This window comes from Lampetra planeri, chromosome 3 (genome assembly GCF_965212315.1).
Source record: "Lampetra planeri chromosome 3, kcLamPlan1.2.h2, whole genome shotgun sequence".
NCBI classification, from domain to species: Eukaryota; Metazoa; Chordata; class Hyperoartia; order Petromyzontiformes; family Petromyzontidae; genus Lampetra; species Lampetra planeri.
Window position 1 is genome coordinate 22,719,741 of NC_136109.1, and position 25,074 is coordinate 22,744,814.

General features: G+C 41.4%; 2 protein-coding genes across 2 annotated transcripts in view; one reads left to right on the forward strand and one right to left on the reverse strand.

Annotated features, from left to right (window-relative positions):
* Positions 1–16,691, forward strand: part of LOC144741446 (insulin-like growth factor 1 receptor) — a 104,851-nt gene extending 88,160 nt beyond the window's left edge. The window contains exons 11-21 of the mRNA XM_078623972.1: positions 4,825–5,096; positions 5,908–6,041; positions 7,411–7,576; positions 10,390–10,489; positions 11,358–11,428; positions 11,891–12,120; positions 12,997–13,107; positions 14,134–14,293; positions 14,664–14,793; positions 15,231–15,365; positions 15,760–16,691. Coding sequence (XP_078480098.1) covers positions 4,825–5,096; positions 5,908–6,041; positions 7,411–7,576; positions 10,390–10,489; positions 11,358–11,428; positions 11,891–12,120; positions 12,997–13,107; positions 14,134–14,293; positions 14,664–14,793; positions 15,231–15,365; positions 15,760–16,552 — 2,302 coding nt within the window. The 3' untranslated portion in view covers positions 16,553–16,691. The remainder of the gene's footprint in view (positions 1–4,824; positions 5,097–5,907; positions 6,042–7,410; positions 7,577–10,389; positions 10,490–11,357; positions 11,429–11,890; positions 12,121–12,996; positions 13,108–14,133; positions 14,294–14,663; positions 14,794–15,230; positions 15,366–15,759) is intronic.
* Positions 16,692–24,102: 7,411 nt separating this feature from the next.
* The window catches only part of CPAMD8 (C3 and PZP like alpha-2-macroglobulin domain containing 8), a 50,673-nt gene continuing 49,701 nt past the window's right edge, over positions 24,103–25,074 (reverse strand). Inside the window, exon 43 of the mRNA XM_078623964.1 lies at positions 24,103–24,976. Within this exon, the coding sequence (XP_078480090.1) occupies positions 24,941–24,976 (36 nt within the window). The 3' untranslated portion in view covers positions 24,103–24,940. The remainder of the gene's footprint in view (positions 24,977–25,074) is intronic.

The following is a 25,074-nucleotide window of genomic DNA, read 5'->3' on the forward strand; positions in this document are numbered from 1 at the left end:
TGTTACCTTTGGTAAAAAATTTTGCCACGCATCTCTCCCATTGCATGTTAATTGACACGTGACTTTGTAGCTGCGTGGTGATAAATAATAATTATAAACAACTTATAATGCCATGAAATTAGTATTTTATACACTAGTAAAGTTGACTTTTAACACTTTTCGTTGTGCTTCGTGCTCAATGCACTCCAGAGTACAAATGCCATTGTCTTTTGTTATGTAATTTTATAAATTTGTCATCTGTGTTTTTGTATTTTCTTTTTGTGCGTACTTTCTGTACATCACGATGACACTTTGTTTATAAAGAGATTAATATTGGCTTGCAGTGTAGTTAATAGATCGCCAATTTTAAACCACGTAAGCAAGAAAGGCTGCCAGTGGACAAGTCGCTGTCATAAAAAAAAATCTCCCCAAAGTGTACAGAGGGGCTTTTGTTTTTTAGGTGAATGTCTCTTTCCTTCCTGTTTACCGCCAAACTTTGGCATTTGACTTGACTGCGAAGTATGGATTGAGGGCAAAAGAAGGGGGGGGGGTACATCAAAGCGGCAGACTGTTTGTTTCCCCAGCAACTTTCAATTATAACATTGGGAGAAAGCTTCTCATGCCAAGTGGTTATCTTGGCCTGTGTCCACATTCTGTGTAGCCTTTTTTTAAATCATCCATGCAAATTTCGAAAAATAAAAATTTGTACGAGATTATTTCAACAAAAGCCGATGATAATCCATTGATAGACTTTGGTATTTTTTTTCAAGCTCTTTTTGTACCGTTTAATTTTCATATGTTTTTGTTTGTTTGCACACCATCATGTACATCCCAGGTAGCACACTTGAAAAATGAACAAGGCAGCCACTTTTAATATATGTGTTTAGGTTGACAGGAACAAATGGGTTCCTTTTCCTTGAATAATCTAGGTACACTTGGGGTGATGGGAGGGGTCTTTCTGGACGGGCACCAAATAAATGAATTGGTGAGTTAGCTGGTGAGTGAATAAGAAGCTATGTTTGGGCTTTAGCTGTCGCCGGCAGCCAGCAACTGGAGCACTCAGACCCACCGTCGCCACTGCTCGGGTGTCAAAGGAAAAAAAATACAAACGCTGCGCTGTGACGCACAGGCTTCTGGGGCGGAAGAAGGGGGCCTCGTTGCATAGTTTCGGCATTTTAGGGTGCTTAAAGGGCACTGCCTTGTCCAGCGTTTGCTTGGTGAATGTTGCCTCTTAAAAATGAGTTGTGTTTTATGTGCACAATGCATGTAACCGACGACATTCAGGCATGACGGGTACTTCTTCGTTTTTCCTTGATTTGTATTTCAAACAGATGAGCACTTAGTAAAGTCATGAGCAGTTGAATCCCTTCACTGCTCTTTTTTTGGATGTTTCCAGACATGCACGTTGAAAATTGTTAATACAGTATCGCTCTTGTATAATGTTCTTTAACTTACAAAAAACAGTTGTATTACACTGTATGTATCATTTGGTCTATCATATAATTAGAACGTGTACCCGCCACTAACTCTCTTGATGAAATTTCGTCTTTACTGAAAATAAAGGCCGTGCATGAATCTCAGTACCCACGTTTAATAGGGTTAGGTGTGGGCATGGGCTTGTCACTTAAACTCTAAGAACAATGTCCCCAGAAAGGACGAAACCAGTCGAGCAGAGTTCCACTGACCATCATCCCACCCTTTTTCTGGTGGTGGCAGTTGATGAGCATTAGTGGGGTGCGTGTAGGAGTAGCCGCCCTGTCATCACATGACTCCATGCAGGTTACTGTTTGTTCACAGCTTCCCCCCTTCACGTGGGCCCCTCATACCACGAAGCGTACCCTCCCCTCGCCCCCCTCACCCACCCTCTACGTCCTGGCATGGACAGGATTTCGTTTGGATTGGGGGACGACGACATGATGGCCCATTAGTGCTATATTAGTCAAGATCAAAAGTTTGCTATAGAGAGGCTCGATAAAAAAAACCCCACAAGTTTGTAGTAAACCCTAAGTTCACGCTTTAGGTACAAATTCCAAGGAAAACTCAAACGTACTTTTTGTCATAGCCGCATTAGTGCCAACCGAGTGTATTATTAGCCCCGCTAAAATACTGCACTTTGATTCAGTAACGTTATTCCATACGTCTCAACATTTGCTTTCTTTTTCTTGAAGTCTATTCGCAAACAGTTGGCTTTGAATCTCAATGTGACACGTGCATTGTATATACACTGAGGACATTTTCTTTTTTCGTTTCGTTTTATAAAAATAAAAAGAGGCAGACGACATACATCTGTTGGGTGTGTGTGGAAGACTGGACGTTACTAATGAAATGCTGCGCTGGAAAACAGATAAGCGTGTTTGTAATGTAATACACGTGGTTTAATGCACCATGTCTGGACAAGATCATATTAATCAACTTTGTACTTCTTTCATTCAAGGGAAGTAGCTGTGCGATGATTTTAAATTGTCAAATTGCATCATATTAGGTTAATGTGCAAATAATCAAATATTAATACTGTGCATCTCTATGCACTGTATACACATTCATGTTATATATATTTTTTAAAGTGTACAACAAATCATAAACAACCTTTGTGACAAATAAATGTACGTATAGGATTGTTGTCGGTTTTAGACATCGGGGAAGATACTCCGAGGGCTTGCGTTGCTTGTTATCGTATACAAGTTGTTAGGTACAAACATACGTGCAAGGATACACACCCGGATGGCAGTGCGGTTTGAAATCAGAGGCACAACAACTCCATGTGTGTAGTAAATCAGTAGAGACCACCCTGCTGGGCATCACAGGTTGGCTTGCCCTTGTTCCTTTTGGAACAGAACATGGTCGAAAAACCTCGCTTTTATTTGACACCCTGTCACCTTCCATATTAACCTTCTCAAAAATAAATAACTAAAGCTGACTCTTTGTTTTAAGTCGGCCTTTACGAACGGGTTTCCTTTGCTCGTGTTCACTTTTTGCCAGAGTCCTGTGGCTGTTGTAATTCTTGGCGTTATTTTTTTAATCGGTTAAATTCGCATCGGAAACCGTTGGGTGACGTTTCGTGATAACCGCGGTTATATATTTGTTTGGGCTGTAGTGGTGGCACAGTGGTTAGTGCACTGCGCTAAAAAACCCGGTGACCTGAGTTTGATTCCTGGCCACAGCTGACATCAGTGGTGAGTGATACCTGATCCGGTTCTTGCCCCCCCCTCTCCCCCGCCTTTATCAACCTGCAATGCCCAGCGTGGTGAAATATGGTCATGCAACTTTGTTGACCGATATGGCATGGGGGGGAGGCTTTTATCTAGCAGTAGATTGACAAAGGGCTGTATGGATATGTTAAGAAATATGTTAGATACATGAATCTGCATTTATTGAAGGTACATTTATCAAGCTTATCAAATGTTGTTTTGATGTTTATGTTATTCAATGAAATGCAAGCTATGAGTCATTTTTTAAACGTTATATAACAGTTGCTCTCTTTTGTCTAATTTTTAAATCCTGGATAAAGCTCGTGTTTTTTTCGCGCTCCCTTTGCGCAGAATCTAAACCATGGATTATGAACACAGAGCAAAATTTTGTATAAGTGGACCCCTAGCTTATATCCAGTTGGCTGATTTAATAAAGCAGGCCAAAGTTCGCATTAGAGCTTTCGTCAAACCTTGTTTTCCACAGAATTTACACAAACTTGGAACTTCTGTCAGTTCTGCGGCGTTATATGTCGGTCTTGTAAACATGTGAGCGGATGTGCACTGTAGTACAAAAATATATAAGAAAAACAAGTCTCCAATATTGCCGCAAAAAATCTCGAGTAAGATTAAATTCAGGTGCTGGATGTCACGTGTTTATTTTTCGGCATGTGACATTGTTTTCATACTCCACCCCCAAAGTGGTGGGAAGGCAGTGGCGGGCGGGGGTGGGGGCACCGAAAACTCTCAGTCTCTTAATCATAGCGGTCTTAGTCGTGCAGTGCCATCTAGTGTGGAGATGCTCAACCTAATAAGCCATCGCGCGAACTCTGGTCATCCTTGCAGCGGGTTTTGTCTCGCCATGGAACAAAGTCGGTCACTGCATTGTGCACTTTCAGATAACGCTTCTGCGGCTGTCTAGACCGCTCTTCCTTCCGATGTTAGGAAGCCACTGGAGGCTATGTACTTTCAAATCTAGATAGAAAATTCGTTTCATTAGAACTGCTTTTAGTGTTTAGTTTGTTGTCCTTCCCCCCGCACCTCCGATGAGTACGGTTGGCTACATAGGGTGCAAAAGAAGTTCAACACACATACAGCAGCTGACGTGGCAGGTTTTCATGCATGAACACAATATGACATATGGGTTCTTCTGTAGAGAGTGGGGGATGGGGCAGGGTCATCTTGGGCTACAGAACATGAGCCCAAATACCAAGCCCATGTGTTGTCTAGGGTTTGGTGGGTGGGTTATAGTTCATCGAGTTCTTGGGCTCGGCAGTAGACGTGAAATAAAAAGCAGCTATGATTTCAATAAACTTTTACCGAAAACATGTATTGTTCTTATTTTTTGCAATGTGGAATCCCCTTCAATTCTGTAGGAATAATTTAATCATAAATATGTCCTAACTTTATTATAATGTTTATAAAATATAAACACATAAGCAATGTTCACATTATGCTGTTACTCGTGATACGATTACTCAATGTTAGTTTGGCAAGTGTTGCACGAGTTCGACTTGGCTTGTTATCTCAATTTTAACGTCGAACACATTTTGCTTGGAAACTCGACATCTCCCGCCAAGACATTGTGAATCTCATTTTGAACTTGGAATCAAAATACCGCGACTCTGAAAGTTTCCTCAGAAATTTGCATTGCGCACAGGCCTGATCGGAAACGACGGGACATGTTCGGGACGGATAACACCACGGACAGCGGAAACAGCACCTCTTCTTTGATCGGTTCCGAAGAGGTCATTCCCACTCCGGTAGTCTACTCCTTCGCCGAAGAGATGGTGTTTGGCAAAGAGCGCATCACCATCACTGGACTACGCCACTTCACAGCCTACCGCATCCAAATCCAAGCCTGCAACCACGCCTCCGAGCTCGTGGGCTGCAGCGCCCCAGCTTACGTGTCTGCTCGCACCCAACCCCACTGTGAGCAAACTCTTATGTTCATACCTCTATTCCTGCCACGTATATAGTAACGCTCAGGGGGCCTTAGTCTCAACTTTTTTTTCTTGTGCTGAGCGTACGACCAGCCCCCATAGCTCGACCACAAGCAGAGATATCAAGGGTTGTATCATGTTAGGCCCATGTGCACTGCAGCCAAGCTTGAGCATCCATGAGAGCAGAACATCATGTGCCCTGTGGCGTGTCCAAGCTTTGCCAGCTCCAAACCACAATTGGGCTTATTAGTCACCAAAAATTTCGGCAAGAAACTTGACATTTTTCTAAATAATGTTTTAACTGTCAAAATGTTAATAGATTGGATTTATCAACCAAATCTCGCCAAAGTAACATTGTTATCATTCCCTTTTAATTATCCCGTGAATATATTATTATAAGTCCAAAATAATCTGGAAAAAATACGTAGTTTTGTAAACCTTTCCGTGAGTGGTTATCCAAATGTGTTTTTGGGTTCCCACACTCGCCTAGATTAGTGTGTACGACATTTACAAAGCACGCTATGGAATGGACACCAAAGATTTTGTGAAACATTCACGCACACAGTCTGCATTGTTTGTCAGTGTTAGAACCACTAATCTCGAATTAGAAAAATTCTAAGAGATGCAACAGACTCTTATCTACACACAACTGTGGTTACAGAGCTCTCCCATATCAAAGAGTGAATCTCAGTCGCATCATTCATATTGTTAGGTGCCGATTTACCCAAAAAAAGTACAGCTTCTCCACTTTGAAATAGGCAAAATACACTCATGTTCATGTCCCGCTTCTGGTTATGCAGTTGACGCCGACAACATTACTGGCCACGTGAAATGTGAGGTTGTCAAAAACATCATCTACCTTCAGTGGAAGGAGCCCAGTGACCCCAATGGACTTGTGGTGCTCTACGAAGTCAAGTACCAACGTGACTCGGAGGTAGGACATGAAATGCACGAGCATCCTACATTTCCTAGTGGTGAATAAGCGTGCATTATTATATTTGCTGCGTACAGTTGTTTGTCAGTCCATGGCCGGATGGAAGGTCGTCACGCGGGTTATTTGAGCATGCTTTATCGCGTTGGTAAGTGTGGTTTGGTGAAGGTGGAGAACGCGTAGACATTGGAGCATAGAAGTAAAGTACAACAATGGATTTTACTGCACTTTCTTATGCTGTCCATTACCTAGTCTCATATCGAAAAACCCAAAGAATACCGAAAGACCCAAAGAATAGTCTCATAGCTTATACCAACCTGTTGTGCATGGTGGTCGCCTATCTAAACACTATGCAGACTCAACGCTGCTTATCTTCTGAGCTCTGACGAGATTGGGTACATTCCAAGTGATTTGGCCACAGAGTTGTGCTCAGTATTTACTTATCAAGTGGCTTTTTTAATTAGATTCCCACCAAGCCTGTGTAAGTTAGTACTATTCATTTTTTGGCACGTAAAAATGCACCATATTTTGGGTAAGCTTATAATTATGCATCGATTGCAATATTACGAAATTTGCATTTGGGCACGTGAGAATGAATTCCTGAATTTTTTTTGCGAATGACACATTTAGTTGGAGGCAGCATATACAATTTCAGATGAGGTTGACAAAAAACATAAAAAGAATACTGCCAAGATGGAAAACATAGAAAAAGAATGGATTACTGAATAGATAGTGACTCTGAATCTTGACAGCTCATTGTATATCTGAGTGGGAAGTCACTTGTCAAATATTGAAGGGATTTTGCTTGCACTTATAGTGGATGACAGCTTCGTTGAATGAATCTCACAGAAAAAACTGCATTGTGACTAAACAGTTATCTTTAACATCTCCAAGGATTTGTACGTGTAGACAACGTGGCATGTGTGTGTATGCTGGTGTGGTGCTGATCTCCCATCCCCTTGTATGCTGTCTGCCAGCTTTCATTGGTGCTGCACTTGCCCCAAAAATCTGTCGGCTACATGTTTTTTTTTGTCTTTTTACTGAATTATTTCATGTGGGGAGCAGTCGTGCAGGGGTTAGTGCACTGCGCGACGAATCTGGTGACCCGAGTTGGGTTCCCGCTCTCAGCTAACACCAGTGACGAGTATTTGAACCGGTCCTGGGCCCTCCCCTAGATTGACTCAGCCTAATTAATGTACTTCGTGCGATGTGTAAACATTACCACTAGGGAGACAAAAGCGGTGGCCATGGTGCTGTCCACCCTTGTGTGCCATGGCGGCCTTCATAAGGTGTTTGCTAAACAGCACTTGCCCCAGCAGTCTGTAAAGGCTATACGGGGGATTTTTTTTGTTTTGTCTTTGTATTGCATTAGAGCCAGATTCAGCAGCACTGCGTCTCAAGGAGCTCCTACCGGGAAGGGAAAGGTTTCCAGGTTCGGCATCTGCTGCCGGGGGATTACACGGCTCACATCCGTGCCATCTCGCTTTCTGGAAATGGCTCCTGGACCGAGCCTTTTCACTTCCGCATTCCCGACCCAGGTATGCACTGCGTTTGGCACCGTAACATGCAAGCTCGCGTTTGCGTCGATGTGGAACGCATGCTGCACTTGGATTACGATGCAAGATGTTTTTGTTTCACCCTCTTTACAGCTTAACCGTCTGACTTACCTTTGTCATGCGAAAGGAGACCATGAGTAATTATATGCAGAATCCATCCTACATCTTCACGTAAAAGTACAATAATGTTTTTGGTTCAGCCCATTGGCTTTCCATACCAACGTTTTCAAGCAGCATTTGTTTAATTATTCAGACCCTGGACCAGTTTTGACCTTTTGGAGCTCAATCGGCACATGCGGGCTTCTTAAATAAATGTTGCTTCATAATATTGGATGGGAAAACCAATAGGTTGATGGACTGTAACATATATTTATTTATATGTAGAGACACAGAATGGAGATATGCTTATTTGCTTTTACCCATAATTCTCCAAGACAATGCAAAATAAGTTTGTATGAGGGGCAATGGGTTATAGTGTAGGAAATACTGTTTTTTGGCCTGTTGGTTGTATTTGATTGAACTCTGTTGTTCTTTGGACATGGGACGCTATTAGAATTATTTGCAAAAAAACATTTTGTTTGTGTTATTATTCTGCGCAGTAATCAGGGATTATGGTCAGAGTAGAGACATTTTTTTTATATTTATCAATTAAAACTTGGAATCATTTTAATGTCTTATCAAGAAATATCAGAATCAGAATATTTATTTATACTGGAGGAATCCGATGATCTATAAAGCTCTTTCACAGATGTCCAGTAAGGGCGGGTAAGAACGTTACAACAACAAACAGTACAAAAACATGATAATTTCCAGTACAATACTTGTAAAAATATATTATTATTGCATTGCTGCTCATAGTACCACTGTAACAAAATAGCTCAGCTCTGATTAATGAAGGATGCACACGTTAAAATATCCCCTCCCGTCCTTTTCTTAGGGATTAGCATCTCGACTTTAGGTGGAGAACATATGCTTTTGATGGACCCATTGCCTTGAGGCTTTTTGGCCATGCAGTGGTTAGATTCTAGTTCCAGCTAGAGGGAGACACGTGCTGAACTGATTGTGACGTACCGCGTGTGTACTGTTGTGGCCACCAAATTACGGCACTGTGTTTGTGTTCGTCCTATTGGCATTTTTTACCAAACCGTTTAACAAACATTCCAAAAGATTTATTTTCACACGTAGGTCTGCTGTTGCAATTTTGTTGGATGCATTCCTTAACACTTAACAAAGTAGTGTGCTCAGTCTATCTCCTCATTAGCATTATCTAGGGTAGCTGTGTTAAGCACTGCTCACAAGGAGACCTTGTACAATTCTCCCGTGGGAATTTGGATGCTGCAGGCAAATTGTTTTGGCAGCGGAACTCGAAAGTTTACTCTTCTGAATCGTATTATGGGATCATTTACGGCCACGGGGAAGCAGATGGGGCCTTTAAATTTACATCTTTATCGTGGGTAGTGCACTTATTTATAATGCACCTATAAGACACGACCAGTGGTCTCAACGCAAAGCCTTGACGGCGAACTCGCTTTCATTTCGACATCTCGGAGCTGGAATGGGATGACATCCTGGTGAAAATGTGCATTATCATCTAACTGCCGAGTGATATTTGGCCGGTCTTTATTCGTGAAAAAAAATGCAGTCATTTATTACATTTCGAGTTTAGCAATTTCAAATGTTCACTGCTTCCCTTAGCAATGGAATAATCAAACACATGCCACTTTCTGTCATTGGTCATAGCTTACTTGTGTAATTAACGTAATGCTCAACAGAAGGATTTAGTTTGGAAAATGTCTATACATTTTGTGGTTGCGAAAATAGATGACTGAAATACAGTAAACATGTTTGGCCGTCTAACTTTGAAAAATTATGAAAGTGACCCAGTTTTGGGTTGTGTCGACAGGATAATTAGAGACTCGTTTTGGCTCGATTTCAGTTGTCATTCTGCCTCATTGTCCCATTCTAGAAATAGTTGTATATGTTAGCGTGATCTGCTGACACTGGTATACACCAAGTGCCAAATTAGTTTGAAGCTTTAGCATGGTAACGTGGTATAATTTGACACAAAGAAGTTTGTCTTGGGTTATAAATTTAACTGTGGAGTTTTCATGAGACAATAGTGTTATTAGCTAGGTGATTAATTTTAATGGTGGTATAACTTTGCATTCCACCCATCTAATCGCGGCTGCTGCAGTAGCAGCAGCAGCATAATCACATCTTTGTGTCAGGAGCCCATTTTGAAATAGCTCCACCTCCATGGGAGGCCATTTACTGGCCAAGTTTGGGTAACTGCAACATGGTTACGGAGAATGTCCCATTTTATTTTTAATTTGCGCATTCCATTTGGTGATTGTTGACTGACTGTACTGCACAACATAGTAAATTGTGAATGTGTGTGCATGTTGTTTGTTATGGAGCGGTGGCCCAGTGATTAGCGTGCTGCTCTGCATACCCGGCAACCCAAGTTTAATTCCCCGCTCACAGCAACACCGGTGACGATTTTCTGAACTGTTCCTGGGCCTCACCTAGGTTGACTCGGCATCCAAATAAGTACCTGGTGCGATGTGTAAACGTCGCCGCTGGGAATACAAAGGCGGGCGGGCGTGGTGCTTGCCACCAACCCCCTCGTGTACCGTGCCGGCTTTCATAGGTGGTTGCTAACAGCACTTGCCCCAACAGGCTAAACAGGGGATTTTTTTGTCTTTTGTGCAAAAATGTGGGCTGTTGAGTGCCCCTTTTTAACTTGCGTATTTGTGGAATGTAAACATTATTTTACTACTCACGTGTATTTACAGCCAAAAAGGATCCACTGATGTTGGCCGTTCCGGTGACCATTGCTGTGGTTTTCATCATCCTTGGTGTCGCTATGATTGGGTTCTTCTTCATGAAGAAAAGGTAAAGATGCGTTGTTGTATTCTCAGAGATGGTAGTCTTAATCCCAACAGTTGCACTCGTGGACACAATTAGTGGCCCCCAATGTTTACCATGAGCAAATGGGCTATTGTCGGAGGATTGTGCTGCAAGTTTTGCATTACGAGTTTCCAGAGTTCATGTTCATATACGTTATCGCTCAAATAGCACAATTCTGCCTCATTGCTTTCACCGTGTATCTGCCAAGAAAACACGTGTACACTGTGTGCGGTTTTAACATTTTAAACTTTCAACAGTTGTGATTCAGAATTGTAATTGGCACTCTCTTTTTACATTATTAGAGGATAAAAAAATAGAATTTTTGTAGGCATTCTCCTCTCCCATTCCTTTAACCTATCTATGCATTTAATTCACCTATACATGATGTTACACGTTTTGACCGCATTCAGACATTTTTTTAAACGTATTCGTATTCGCATGGCTTTTTGGGGTGAAATTCAGATGGCATCCTGTTCATACCTTGAACAGAATGCCATCCTGTTCATACCTGTGGGGCACTGCAGTGGCGGGATGTTAACTACCTCGCCTGGTGTACTGTGAAGTTTGCATGATCTCCCTGTGGTTGCGTGGATTTTTCTCCCGGTATTCCGGTTTTTCCCTCCACATTTAGAAACATTCGTTTAGAGTTTTTGCCTGCTATAAATTTCCACATGATAGGCCACTTCGTTGAGTTCTCATTTGTTGCCAGGTCGGTTTTGAAAAAAAAGCTATAGAGCTTAGTGGGCCTTATCTGCTAAAATAAAAATAGTTTATAGTTTAGTTTATTCCTAATGATTGCCCCGTTTGAGTTAGTATTTTTTACTTTGTGTGTATACATTCTGTGTTTGAACAGAAATGAAGCAGCAGTACCCAATGGAGTTTTGTATGCATCGGTCAACCCTGAGTATTTCAGCACAGCTGATGGTGAGAGTCTTTTGCCTCTGTTCATCTCGACATATATTCCAAGTGTTTTTTAAGAACAATGATAAAATAAGTCAAAGATAATGTTTTAAATTTCTGTTTTGGTATTGCTTTAACAGTTCATCTGGCACTAGCCTCTTATTAATACACCATTGACACAACATGGTAAATATCGTGTATTCTAAATGTCAATGTAGTTGTGATGTGTAATAACTAACCATCTATATGTATCATAAAAAAACCGTGTATATTAAAACATCCAATACAGAACAAGACCTCACATTTCGGAGGTCCTTATCATGGTAACAACGCATGAGAGTGAAACGTCGGACATCATGGAGAACAACGTGCGGCACAACCCGGAAACACATCGGAGCTCGTTATACGACTCGAGCATGAAAACCTACGCATTAGGATATAACAACCATCGCTTCCCTCTTTCCTTCTGCCCTGTGCCGTGGCCAGTTTACATTGCTGACGAGTGGGAGGTGGAGAGGGACAAGGTGAAGATGATGCGGGAGTTGGGCCAGGGCACGTTCGGCATGGTGTACGAGGGCCTGGCTCGCGGCATCGTGAAGGGCGAGGACGAGACGCGCGTGGCCATCAAGACGGTGAACGAGACGGCCACCATGCGCGAGCGTTACGAGTTCCTCAACGAGGCCTCGGTCATGAAGTCCTTCAACTGTCACCACGTGGTAAGGATTCATTCTCATTGCGTCGTGCAGCTCCTTCCCTGCCCACGTGAAGGTCTGCCAACCTGAGCCTTTGGAATGAGACGGTTTTTTATATTTACGGAGCCTCTGCTCATTTGTGGCCAATGCAGGTTTTGTATTTTTACGCAACTCGCGTGCGGCCAAGTATTTGTTACGTGAAACGCGGGGAGGGCAGTCTTACGTTACTGGTATTTTAATTGTAGTGATTTGCCAGACTGGAGTATTTTTTTTTTTTACACACCGAGACGGTCAAGCTCGAAAAACTACTTGCGTGAGACTTGTAGCCTCAGGTCACATTGTGAAGACCATTCGCATTCTTTGTTGGTGAGATTTGTAGAGGACATTCTAAAGCAAATTTTCATATTCTTGGTTCTTTCGGTAAAGTCACGTAGAAGGGAAGTAATAAAATAATAAAAACATAATAAAATAATTCTCACGACGTTTCGGCCACAACGCAAGCAGCCGTCCTCAGGTGAAAAAAGGTCTGTCGAGGCGACAGCGTCTGAACATTCAGACGCTGTCGCCTCGACAGGTCTGTCGAGGCGACAGCGTCTGAACATTCAGACGCTGTCGCCTCGACAGACCTGGTTTTCACCTGAGGACGGCTGCTTGCGTTGTGGCCAAAACGTCGTGAGAATTATTTTATTATGTTTTTATTATTTTATTACTTCCCTTCTACGTGACTTTACCGAAAGAACCAAGAAGATGAATCCCTGCAGTCAGGAAAGCTTTAAATCGAAATCTAATTTTCATATTTGAAAACATGTATGAATTTTGGCATTAGGTATAGAAGGTATGATATTAAGTTTGATCTGTGTGTGTGTGTGTGTCACTTGTTTCGTTTTGCATGGGTTATAGGTTCGGCTTTTGGGAGTTGTTTCGCAGGCTCAGCCCATTTTGGTGATAATGGAGCTGATGACACGTGGTGACCTGAAAAGTTATCTCCGGTCTCTGCGACCTGATGCTGAGGTGAGGGCTGCATTTTTATTATCCTTTAAATGTGGACTCTGCTGTCTGGAATGACAAATGTATATTAAAACATTCTGTTTGAGTATGCAAAAAGGGTTGTTTACATGTTTTTCCACAAGTGTGTGTGGTTAATGCAAACTTGATGCTTTGCAATAGAAATATATTTGGTGTTTGAACATTGTAATACCTACATTGTTGCCAGAAAGGGGAAAGCCTATTTTCTTTTTTCACTTTGTATTTTTTTACTGCTGAGAAATAATCAAATGTATCCACTTTTCTTGTGTACAAGAAATAATGAAATAAATAATCATTACCAATCTTGTATTTTTCTTGTCATGTTGATATTCACTGGATAGTATAGCAAAACAAATTTTAAAACACCGCTGTAATTAAATATGTTTCATAAACCATGACTGTTCTGTAACACCGTATATTATTTTACTGAGACCATAGTATTGGCGTTATGTTAATGTCATCGCTACGAACATGAAGATGTATTCCATCGGGTTTTCCCCACGAGTTCAACAAGCCTTATAGCCACAGAACTAGGTGTCATATGTGTCCTTTATCATTTGACTTTTACTGTATCCATATTAATACTATGTATAGCCTTGTAGTTGACAATACAAATGTGCAAGTAAAAATACCCGTTATTTGTGCAATGTGAATTTAATACATTTACTGATGATGGCTGAAATCGTGAAGCGTATGCTGTGATCACAATTTCGATTTAAAGCTTTCATGACTGCAGGGATTCATCTTCTTGGTTATTTCGGTAAAGTCACGTAGAAGGGAAGTAATAAAATAATAAAAATAAAACATAATAAAATACAATGTATTTTACTTTACCGAAAGAACCAAGAAGATGTGATCACAATGTTTTACTCTGTGTGTGCTTGGCCAGTTGCTTTAAGATAGACTGTCTTTGCAGTGCAGTTGCAAAAGTTCTGACATGAGTCTTAGCTCTTTCAGTTCCTCAGCCCTAGGTGAAGAGCTAAAAAAAAAAGTACCCTCTCCATTTTACAGAAAAAGCCAACACGGCCCCCATCAAGCCTGCCGGAGATGCTGCAGATGGCGGGCGAAATTGCCGACGGGATGGCTTATCTCAACGCCAAAAAGTTTGTGCATCGTGACCTCGCTGCTAGAAACTGTATGGTGGCAGAGGACTTCACCGTCAAAATCGGCGGTGCGTTTTCACAAGGCCGAGTCACACACGTGTGACACGTGACATATTCTTCACGTCGTGTTGAGCCAGGCACGGTTTAACGTGTACGTGGAAACTTTCCATTTCGAAGGCCTCGGGCAGCGTAGTGTCGTTTACCAGCTGTGTATAATCATCATGAAGGGTTCAATGTAATATGTGACCTGAGGTTTTTTTTATTCTAACGATTTAAGTCGAAGCATATTTTACCCACGTTTCCGTCATCGCTTATATTTTCTATGCGCGCTCTTGTGATGCGCTCATGGTAAGAGAGGGTCCTTTTCCCCCCTATATCTCTACACATCAAAACGAATGCATCAAGCGTTACACACACTTGTTCTGTGTGTTTCTGCAGATTTTGGAATGACACGGGACATTTATGAAACCGATTACTATCGCAAGGGCGGGAAGGGGCTGCTTCCCGTGCGCTGGATGTCCCCTGAGTCACTCAAAGACGGTGTGTTCACCACCCACTCGGACGTTTGGTGAGTATGGATTGCATTAATCTATGGGAGTAACACGACCTTGGCAGCAATAACTCGTACAAGGAAAATGGGGTGTTCTTACAATTTGGCTTTATAGATATGCTGCATTTCTGATGTTAACCATCATCAGCCATGATCAATCCACTGCTGGATGATGGTCTCACCAAGTAGTAGCCATTCCTCAGGATTCCACGAAGTTAAAATAATTCAATGGCTCCTCCTCTCGGTCGTTTATTAATATCAAGGTATTTTAAAAAGTCAGTTATCAGTGATTAAATGAATGTGTAAAGTGACTTGACAAGTAGAAACTTGACTCCTTTTGAAAAGTCACCATCTCAGTTTCTTTGGAATATTATGATTTAATTATCTAGAATAATGAGCCCAGTGATCTTCCAAGTGTGTGCAATTGTAATTGTTTATGCCGATTTGTTTTACAGGTCTTTTGGAGTTGTTCTGTGGGAGATAGCCACGCAAGCTGAGCAACCATATCAGGGCTTGTCCAACGAGCAGGTCCTCAAGTTTGTCATGGACGGTGGGCTATTGGTATTGCCCCCAGCTTGTCCAGATAGGCTGTGAGTTTAAATTCAATATTTTTTGCTCTTCTTTGTAATTGTTGTAATTATGCAGAAGTTTGGTTTCGAATTAATGGAAAATATATGTACGTGTGTTTTAAATTATACTGATAATTATTGTTGCATTTCACACCTTAAACTACACAAGTAAACATTGCATGATTTCTCCAATAGCTACTTTTTCATGTTCTATTTCAGCATGGCTCCTTGTTAAAAATGTATTTTAAGAAAATTGCATTTCATGCAAGAGGATGAAATGGAAAATACATGATGTAATTGGTCTAAATTACGTGTTAAAACTCTTTTTATAATAGTAATAATGGTGAAATTAAGGGTTGGTACAAATATTTTTTTGTCAAATTCCTAACACTTTTCCTTTTCTTTTAATCCACAGACAAGAGCTAATTCGCAAGTGCTGGCAGTACAACCCACGCATGCGACCAACGTTTCTGGAAATCCTTGACGGGCTTGCCCCTGACCTTCATCCATCTTTCCACGAGTTCTCGTTCTATCACAGCGAGGAGAACAGACCTCCGGATCACGATCGTGACCCACCTGGGATGGAGATGCAGAGCATGCAGAGCATGCAGAGCTACCCCCTCGATGAAGAACCCTGTCAGCTTGAAGGGGCATCACCGAGCAAGTCTCTTTCACCCTCTGAGGTCAGCAGGGCAAGCGGTCGACTCCATTCTTCATCTTCGCCCTACTTGGCGGTGGATATGAGGGCGACCCCAGAGAAAGGAGGACGGCAACAACTGCAAAAGCAGCAGCATCAGCAGCAGCAACAGCAGCAGCAACTGCAGCAGCAGCAGCAAGTGCCGCAATCTTTTGAGAAAAAGGGGCCAATGGTAGATGTTGAGGTGGCCTTTGCGGGCATGCCAGACATGCGGGAGCCTTCCTCTCCAGTCCCTGTGCTTGGTGTTCAAGCGGTGGATGAGCGAAATCAGCCATATGCACGATTAGACACCCTCCCAGCAGAGAAGCCTCCGTGTGCTGAATCATCGTCTGAGAGCTCGGTGCCATCCTCTCCTACCGGCTCTGGTTCCGTGTCATTATCGCCCACAAAGGCCGGGGTCAACCTACCGTCGCCAACTGCATCGGGCAACAAACAGCTTCCTTATGCCCACATGAATGGTGGAAGAAAAGATGGACGGGCGCTGCCACTCCCTCAGTCAACAGCATGTTAGCCTGCCCATTTTTTTTATTTCTCACCAAAAAAAAACCAAGAGTTTATCAAGTGCGGCAATCGTGGATGCGGGGAAACTCCTATGTTTTTATAACTGCCAATACCAAAATCCCAGGAGTTGTCTCCTTACCAGGATTATTGTTACCACAACATCAAGTAATAGTGATATGCAACTTTTTTAGCTGTACAGCAATATACTCATTGGGCCACCGGCCCACTGCGTAGTCTGCAGTTTTGGGATGAAGACATCAGGGCCCATCAAGGAGCTGTTGCCCGGCACAACAATGGTGTGCAGCCTTAATAAGAAGGAATGAAGGAATAAGAAACCTGAGAGTTTATTCCAAAAGTGCAGTACCTTATTTTTGTTGGGCTACTTTGTTGTTGGAAAGGGCATTGATCCTTCCATAACCACCTATTGTAACAGCTACATTTTTCATAACATGGACAGAATTAAGGGCTACAGTGTTGGCTCTCTCGTCATCAATATTAGCTACTGTGAGTTGAAAACGTGATATAAAGCAAGCAAGGCTGCCCCCATTGGATGTTTTATTTACAAAGGACTGATACAGTTTTGTATCAAATTATGGTAGAATTAGAAGTTAATGAAGAAAGCTATCTACAGCTGATGTATTTTTAGTGTTAAAGGCATCAAACTGTATTTCCTGTAATGAAACATGCATGTGACATTTGTGTTCTCTGCGTTCCACTTATTTTTTTTTTTGACACCAAAATCTGTTACTTCTGTGAGTTGACATTTTTCACAAAAACAATATATCCTGGCATTTACCTATACTATTTATTTTTAGGGAAGGGTTTACAGTTAAGAGAAGGATCAAATTTATGACTATGTAGGGCTATTTTATTTTGCAATAAAATAGACTGCAATGAAATCTGACCAACAAGCATTAGCTGTAAAGATGTTTTGGGTTTCTTTTTATTACTTGTTTGGTTCATTTTGCCGTGTACATCAGTTTACACTTGTCACATATGTTATATCCTGAATTAAAGGCATTTTACAGGGCTGTCCCAGCTGTTCCAGTAGGAATTTGTCAATACATTTGTGGTGAAGTTTAAATTTGCGTACTTTCATTCCAAATTCTATGGGAAACTGAATACACGTAAACATTTAAAAGAATCGAATTGTTCTTCCAAAGTTGAAGCAAGAGTACTTATAGGGGATTAATTGTCAAGGGCCTGGCATTTTATCCGATGGAGGGAAGAGATAATGTTCTCATTCTCAGCTGGTCTGCTGATGTTTAGTCTGAGGTTGGATGCCCACTTGCCCATTGCGGGCACAAAAATATATTTGACAGTTCAAAATAAAATCATGAACGATGAGGTTGAGAAGGGAAAATTTATTTTTGGTGCCATGTGGGCTGTCATGGTTGAATGTGCTTTATTTCTCTGTAAATTGTTAGTAAAAACACTCCCACCGATGTAGATTTATACACATTTATAGTGATATGAAGGTTACATTATGCTCCTCAGAAAAGATGGTGTGTGTGGAGCCATCAAAATGTTTTTTTCGAGACTGCAGACATCCTGAGTAGGGTAATTTCCCTTTCACTTTATAATTTAACATTTTAGGATTTCTGATAGTAATAGACTCTCCATCATCAAAGGTTGGTTTGGGCAGTCAATTAAGAAAAAAAGCAGGGTAGGCATTTCTGAAGATGACATTGCTGTAAACGTTTTAAAGTATTCAGTGTATTTTCATTTCATATTTAATTGTGTGCATTTTTAAGTTCCTTTTTGAAATTTAGTTAAAGTATTTTTTCTTTTAGACGTTCTAGAAACTGTGTCTTGTTATGTATCATCATCGACTTTCGTGTCTCAAACTATTATCTTGCTGCTGGTTTAAATTTCGTTTTTTATTGCAACGTGTTCATATACATATATGTATTTTGTGTGCGATTAGTCTGTTTTACACGTAGTTGTGTACAGCGAAAATATTTTTACTGGAAAGTAGCAGTGAAATAACTTAATATGAGATTAGTTTCTTTGATAAGATTATTTTAGACTGCTCTAAACCAACACACTCAGGTCAGCTATGCTCTGCAGCTAATAGTACCAAACCGCACCAGCGAAGAAAAATTCTACCGGTAATCACCGTCTGTATATCTGAAGTTGTTTTTTTCTCATTGGTTCTTTTCTATCATTATTATTATTCCTTTAATCATGATTTAAATGTCATAATGGAGTAACCGGTGTTTGCCTGCTACAAGATTTTTGTTTAGATACAAACGTGTTTTTTGGAAAAGCAGGCAATGCTTTTCCCTCTTATTACCTTCACGTCATTAAATCCAGGGAGCTGGGGGGGGGGGGATGCCTGTGCTTTCATTTGTATATACTGTACTTGGTCTCTTCTTTGAGATATTAATATTGAAAATCCACTGCTAAATATTTAAGATGACATATTTTTTCTGGCTTTGAGCTTTTTGCCTGCTTTCTTACCTGCTTTAAACAAAAAAAAAGTTTGTATTGTACCTTTTTTGTAATATTGAAAAAAGGAACACGATTACAGTTCATGTTAATTTTTTGTTAGGTTATTTATTCGGTGGTTAATTGTTGGGCTGGGCAAGAGGAATGTCGGCGGACTTTAGCGTCTTCTCAATAAATACCTTTTGATAATGTACAGCAAGTTCTTTTCCCTGACAAAAAAAAAAATTGTCTGGCAATTTCCTTTTCGCTCTTGTTAATTTGGTTAGTGTTTTTTTTTATTAGAATGCTTACGTTTCAACCTATTAAAACATTGCAGCCTCATTCGTCATGATTGCAGGACATTAAGGAAAACAACAAATTGGACATCTTTGCCTACTTGTATATTCAGTTACACGCTTTTGCTGGTACATTTGTGTTTCATGGCACGTCTATTTAAACTCATCCGATTCCTTTGTCCTCTGCCCTTTTGTTATGCAATGGTATTTGTGTTTCCGCCCCCCCACCCCACGTATGGACAGTTAATCCAAAATCTGCCACTCCATTCATTTTCGGTGCCATCATATACACACACGCATGCATGCATGCGCGCGTGCCTACCGCTTCAGTGGTTCGTAACACACAAACGCCTGTTTTGTGTTCATGTATGTATGTATGCGTTGAACTTCTTTCGCACCACCGTACGTAGCCAAACGTGCTCATCGGAGGTGCGGCGGGGGGTGGGGGGACATCAAAACTAAAACACAAATATATGCACCTACACCCGGCTGCACCTTACACCCAGCCGTAATCTCTTGGACAGCGAGCAAAGCAGGGCTTGTGCTTTCCGGCAAACAAGACCCAGCATTCATATACCTCCGGACACTCTCACCCCGTCCACCCTGGACTTAACGGTATCTGTGCAGCACACCATTGGGCTGCCCCCATTCGCATTGACGCACACGAAAAGTGCAAATGCGTACACATCTACCTCTTGTCAAGATGACGAGCATCCATCCCAGGCACCGTCTGGAAGCCAGAGCTCCGGTGCTTGCTGCCCGACACACACACACATCTGCTGTTTGAGTGTCAGTTTTTTTTTTACCTCTTAACAAAAAAAACAAAAAACGGTGACCACACCTGATGCAGGAAAGCCTCTGCCCAGTGCAGGTTGCCAACTCCTGCTTCCGATAAAAAAAAATATAAAAGGGCCTAATTTATTTGTTTTGTACCACACAACAATAGGGGTTTTTTAATACAATTGTGCATATTTGACTTTCGTCTTTTTTTTACTTGGTGTGGGGAAAGAAAAAAAAACCTTTCAAAATATGCATACTCGGCTCATTGCGAAAACAGTTGTCATTTGCAAAGAATATCTGTGAATGGACGTGCGCTTTCGGGCTGAAATAAGAGCGGGCAGGGGCTCCCTACGTTCCGTTTATTCCGCTGGACCGGCATCGTCTGGTTCATCTACACTTCGGGCAGCTTCATGTACAGGACAGAACGCTTACCGATACATGTATTGTTCAAAAGTGACTGGGCCGCAGAAGGGGGAAAAACATTTCTGGTAATCACTATAATTGTAGTTGTACTTTGGCTATTTTTTTTTGTTACATGACACTTGTACCTTGCTTTGCATTTCCAGTATAATGGTGTAATTGCTGTAGTGTTTGAATGTTATTGGACAATATAGAAAGCTATCTCCCCTTTGGTGTTCACGTATACCGTATAAACACTGTGCACATGGTTATGTTTCGCCCCATTGAAAAAAGAAAAAGCACTTGCATACTTTTCATTGTGTTTTGACATACGAGTAACTCGTGATCCTGGTGAGTAATTCGAACGTGAGGATGTATTAAGTGAGCGTTTTTATTTACAAATTGGTGTTCTCTCATTTTGAAAAGGTTTGCCCTTTATTTTCTTGTAGGAAGACGTTTCATATTAAGCAGTCCATAATAAATTTTCAATGTAAATGATTTGCTGTTTTCTCTGTGAAAGGCTCTTTTTCCCATGGATGTTTGTTGCTTGAGAACACTGTTTGCAAGCGTTCCAAGTCGTGTTTACCCTACATACGTCACTTGGTTACACATGTATTACATTATAGCGCTTTGGAATCGAGTGCATTCAAGAGGAGTGTGGTTTTCGAATGTGCACGTGAGCTCTTCAGAGAAGTCCTGAATCAAAAAGTTATAGAAAGTGGACCGCCCCCCTCCCCCCCAGATGTGGGGGTACAAAGTTGAACCAACAGGTTTCCAAAATTGCCAACCGCCCCCTCCTGCCCAAAAAAAGAAATGTATTTTGTAGGCAAATATGCGTACACACCCTATTTAGAATAGTCAGGATCTGCACATGGGAGAGATGACATTAGTGGGGGCGACGGGCGAGGCGCGCAGTGGCGAGAAGCCCTCTGTAGGAGTTGGAATAAGGCGGCCACAGCCTGCCGAAATGTTAGTTTGTGTAAAAAGGTTCGCTAAAATGCATAACCAGAGGGAATGTGTTTTTGGCCAGTTGTAATACGTGCCTTCAGCTGGTGTAGCTTTTCATGCCACACGTTTATCGGCCAGACTAGATGTGGGTTTTTGAAATGTGTCGTGGTGCCATCTGGCGCTATATCCATAATGGGCAAAATTCAAAGGTACACAAGCAGTAGTGACCCATAACCAAGTACATTAAAACAATTTCTTAAAATAGTTGGTAGCAAAAAAAAGTTGTATTTTAAAACAGTGTTTCAACATTTATAACACGCTGAAGATAAGAGGAAAATTGTTGGTCAATGGTAATGTCAGTACAGCTGGCTAATTAATGATAGTAAGACCACATTTAAATTTCGATTTAAAGCTTTCGTGACTGCAGGGATTCATCTTCCCGGTTCTTTCGGGAAAGTCACGTAGAAGGGAAATAATAAAAATAAAACAATAAAATACAATTCTCACGACGTTTCGGCTGTCTTTCCGACAGACCTGTTCGTCACCTGAGGACGGCTGCTTGCGTTATGGCCGACACGTCGTGAGAATTGTATTTTATTGTTTTATTTGTATTATTTTATTATTTCCCTTCTACGTGACGCTACCGAAAGAACCAAGAAGAAGACCACATTTCTATACAAATGTATATTTTGTAATGTGTGCAATATTTTGATTTTTTTTACACTACTTTTAAAAGTATTTTAGTTGGAATTATGTTGAACTTTCGCACTGTATGTAGCCAAGCACTAATAATATGCTTACAAGCACTTTTATGCGCTCAACCAAATTAGTAACCGATGCTTTGTGCAAATTTGTCAATTATTTTATGTTTTTTTTTTAAGTAAGGGGTCCCTGGCTGACCATTTTGAGGCAAATTTCGATTTAAAGCTTTCGTGACTGCAGGGATTCATCTTCTGTGTTCTTTCGGTAAAGTCACGTAGAATGGAAAATAATAATAATAATAAAACATAATAAAATAATTCTCACGACGTTTCAGCCGAAACGTCGTTATTTTCCTTCTACGTGACTTTACCGAAAGAACCAAGAAGACATTTTGAAGCAGTTTACAGTTCTGTCAGCCATGGTCAATCCACGTGTGGATAAAGGCCTCCTCAAGCCGCCACCTCTCACAATCCGTAATCATCCACCCTACACCGAGACATGCCGCCTCAGCGTGCACACGAAGCTGGTGGTTACACAGCTAAATGCAGCCCATTAGGATCATCTCAGGGACGCTAAAGAGCAACACTGGCTGCCGTGGCTTCTGGTCCTCGCAAACATTGCCACGACGCCACGTGTGCTAGGGAGTAGCGCAAGGCCATCAAAAATCTAAATCTCCCAATAAACAAGGACATCTCCATGCCACCACCCCACAGGCTCAAATCCAGAGAACCTTTCTGGCAATATACAAAGAACCTCCGTGACGATGACAAGACCACCGAAGCAAGATGAAGAGAAGCCTGGGCACACGTCAACCTGTTGCAGCGATCCCAAATTCCTCCAAACCCGATCTGACCAACCGAGGAAGATGTGGTCCTCCTTGAATTGGATCCAGACACTCGAAGGAAGATGTGGTTGGGCACTTTCTCCATGAATGCAAAACAAATAACGAGAGTCCAGTTTGCGTCTGTGGTGCGATTTCTCGGTGCGTGCAACGTATCGTGAATGACTGCCCAATCGGATCGTTCAACGGCGATCTGAAACAAAACACATTCCTGCGGAGGGAGCTGGTAGGAACGTTGGGTTGCTCGGTCAATGGCCAGGGTCAACGGCGGCGTGGTGTATTCCGCAAATATGCCCGACTGTGAGGGCGGGCACAAGCCGGCGTGAGTAGGTTAAACGTTGAGTTTTATAAGGGCACCACGGGGTGACCAGCCCCTCCCCACCCAGCCACACCCCTCTCACCCCCCACCCACCCCAAATAGCCCCTCCACCACCCTCCCCACCCAGCCCCTCCCCACCCTCCCCACCCTCCCCACCCAGCCCCTCCCTGCACGACGGACACAATAATCCCCTGTGGGCTGGTGTAACCAGGAGGTTCCTACCAGTATTAACGCGACTCCTGATGCAGTCGAATGGATATCAAATCTCGATATCAATTTCTGATCTGTTGCAATCGCCAAAAATGACATACAATAGAAGAGTGAGCATCTTTGATGGGTTCCAGTCATTGCCTGCCACTTCAATATCCTTCACCATTCATCCCTGCTGTGTTGCCCAAGAACACTTCATTTTATTAAGTCTCGATTATGTCATTAAGTTTTCATAATTAATGTGTTCCTCTTTCGTTCTCAAAGAAATTCAAGCATGCATCTCGCCATGATGCTTTGCAGTTTTCAATTTGTTTCACTGACGTCTACATTTCTGAGCCATGTGTTTTAGCAAGTAGCACGCACTGATTACAAAATAGTTATGTTTTGGCACATGACTATTTCTCTTTCATTATCAAGTTCAATGTACAGTTCAACCATTAACGGGCCTGCTAAGAAGGCCCATTTTTCCAATAATTGTTTACGATATTTCGTAGCTTGTGGAATACATTCCAAAGCACAAACTGTTTGACCAGATTCTACCCAGAACCAGTGCGCACACAAGTGCACATGTTTGAAGGTTAAGAGCGCTTCTAACGAGTTCTTTTTAAATATAAAAACAATCTGAAAGCAACATGTCAAGAGTACTCACTGACTTTATTATTAAATACGCACTTTGGAAAACAAAGTAAAAGTGCATAACCAAACAAAATATAATTATAAAGCATGTATTTTAGAATACCTTACACTAAGTCTCATTTATTCATTGTTGTCCATCCTCTTTGGTGACGTCAGCTGTCATTGTCTAGCCAGTCGTATGACAGTTCCTAACAAACGTAGGCATAATTTACACAAATACAACCAGCTCTTGTCAATCACAAACATAAAATAAAGCACACCTATGTCTCTGGAATATATAATAACTAGACGTAAAGGTAAGCATTTGAGTTAAATTATTTGTAGATGGCTAATCCCAATAACTAGTCATTACACTAACATTATTTAAATACAATGTTCTACTGTTTAAAAACAAAGCTTGCATTTCTTAAAATTAGCAAAGGTAGGACAGCTGGGATTATGGTATTGTGCTGAAAAAATATAGTAAACCTGTATTTACATTTGTGGTTTTGTTCTTCCGCATAGTAGTTATAAATAATATAGGAATGTCAGTAGATCTATACTTTAACTGAAGTTTTCTGTTTAAAATCTTACCAAGCAGTACTTGCATCTTAGTTGCAAATAGAAAAAAAAATGTGTCACGATATTTTTCGTCAAATATATAATGTATTATGAAGCCGTACAGATATAAACAGTCGATTAAACCAATATATTTTTTAAAAAGTTATATTTTACAAAACGACACTGAACTTCATAGAGCAAAGCAGGTCTTTAAAGAACCAACTTCATGTACCAAAGTAGTACGTCTGCGTCGCTATCACTGGTGGTGTGTGCCGCGGTGGGCACGATGAGAAATGATTAGTCCTCTCTTGGCACGAAGGCAGACTCCAAATCCTGAAATGATATTTAAACAAAGTTAGGTAATGTCATTGTTTATTGTGGAAACTATTTTATGTTTTCACATTTTTTTCAACAATCCCATTATTTAAGTA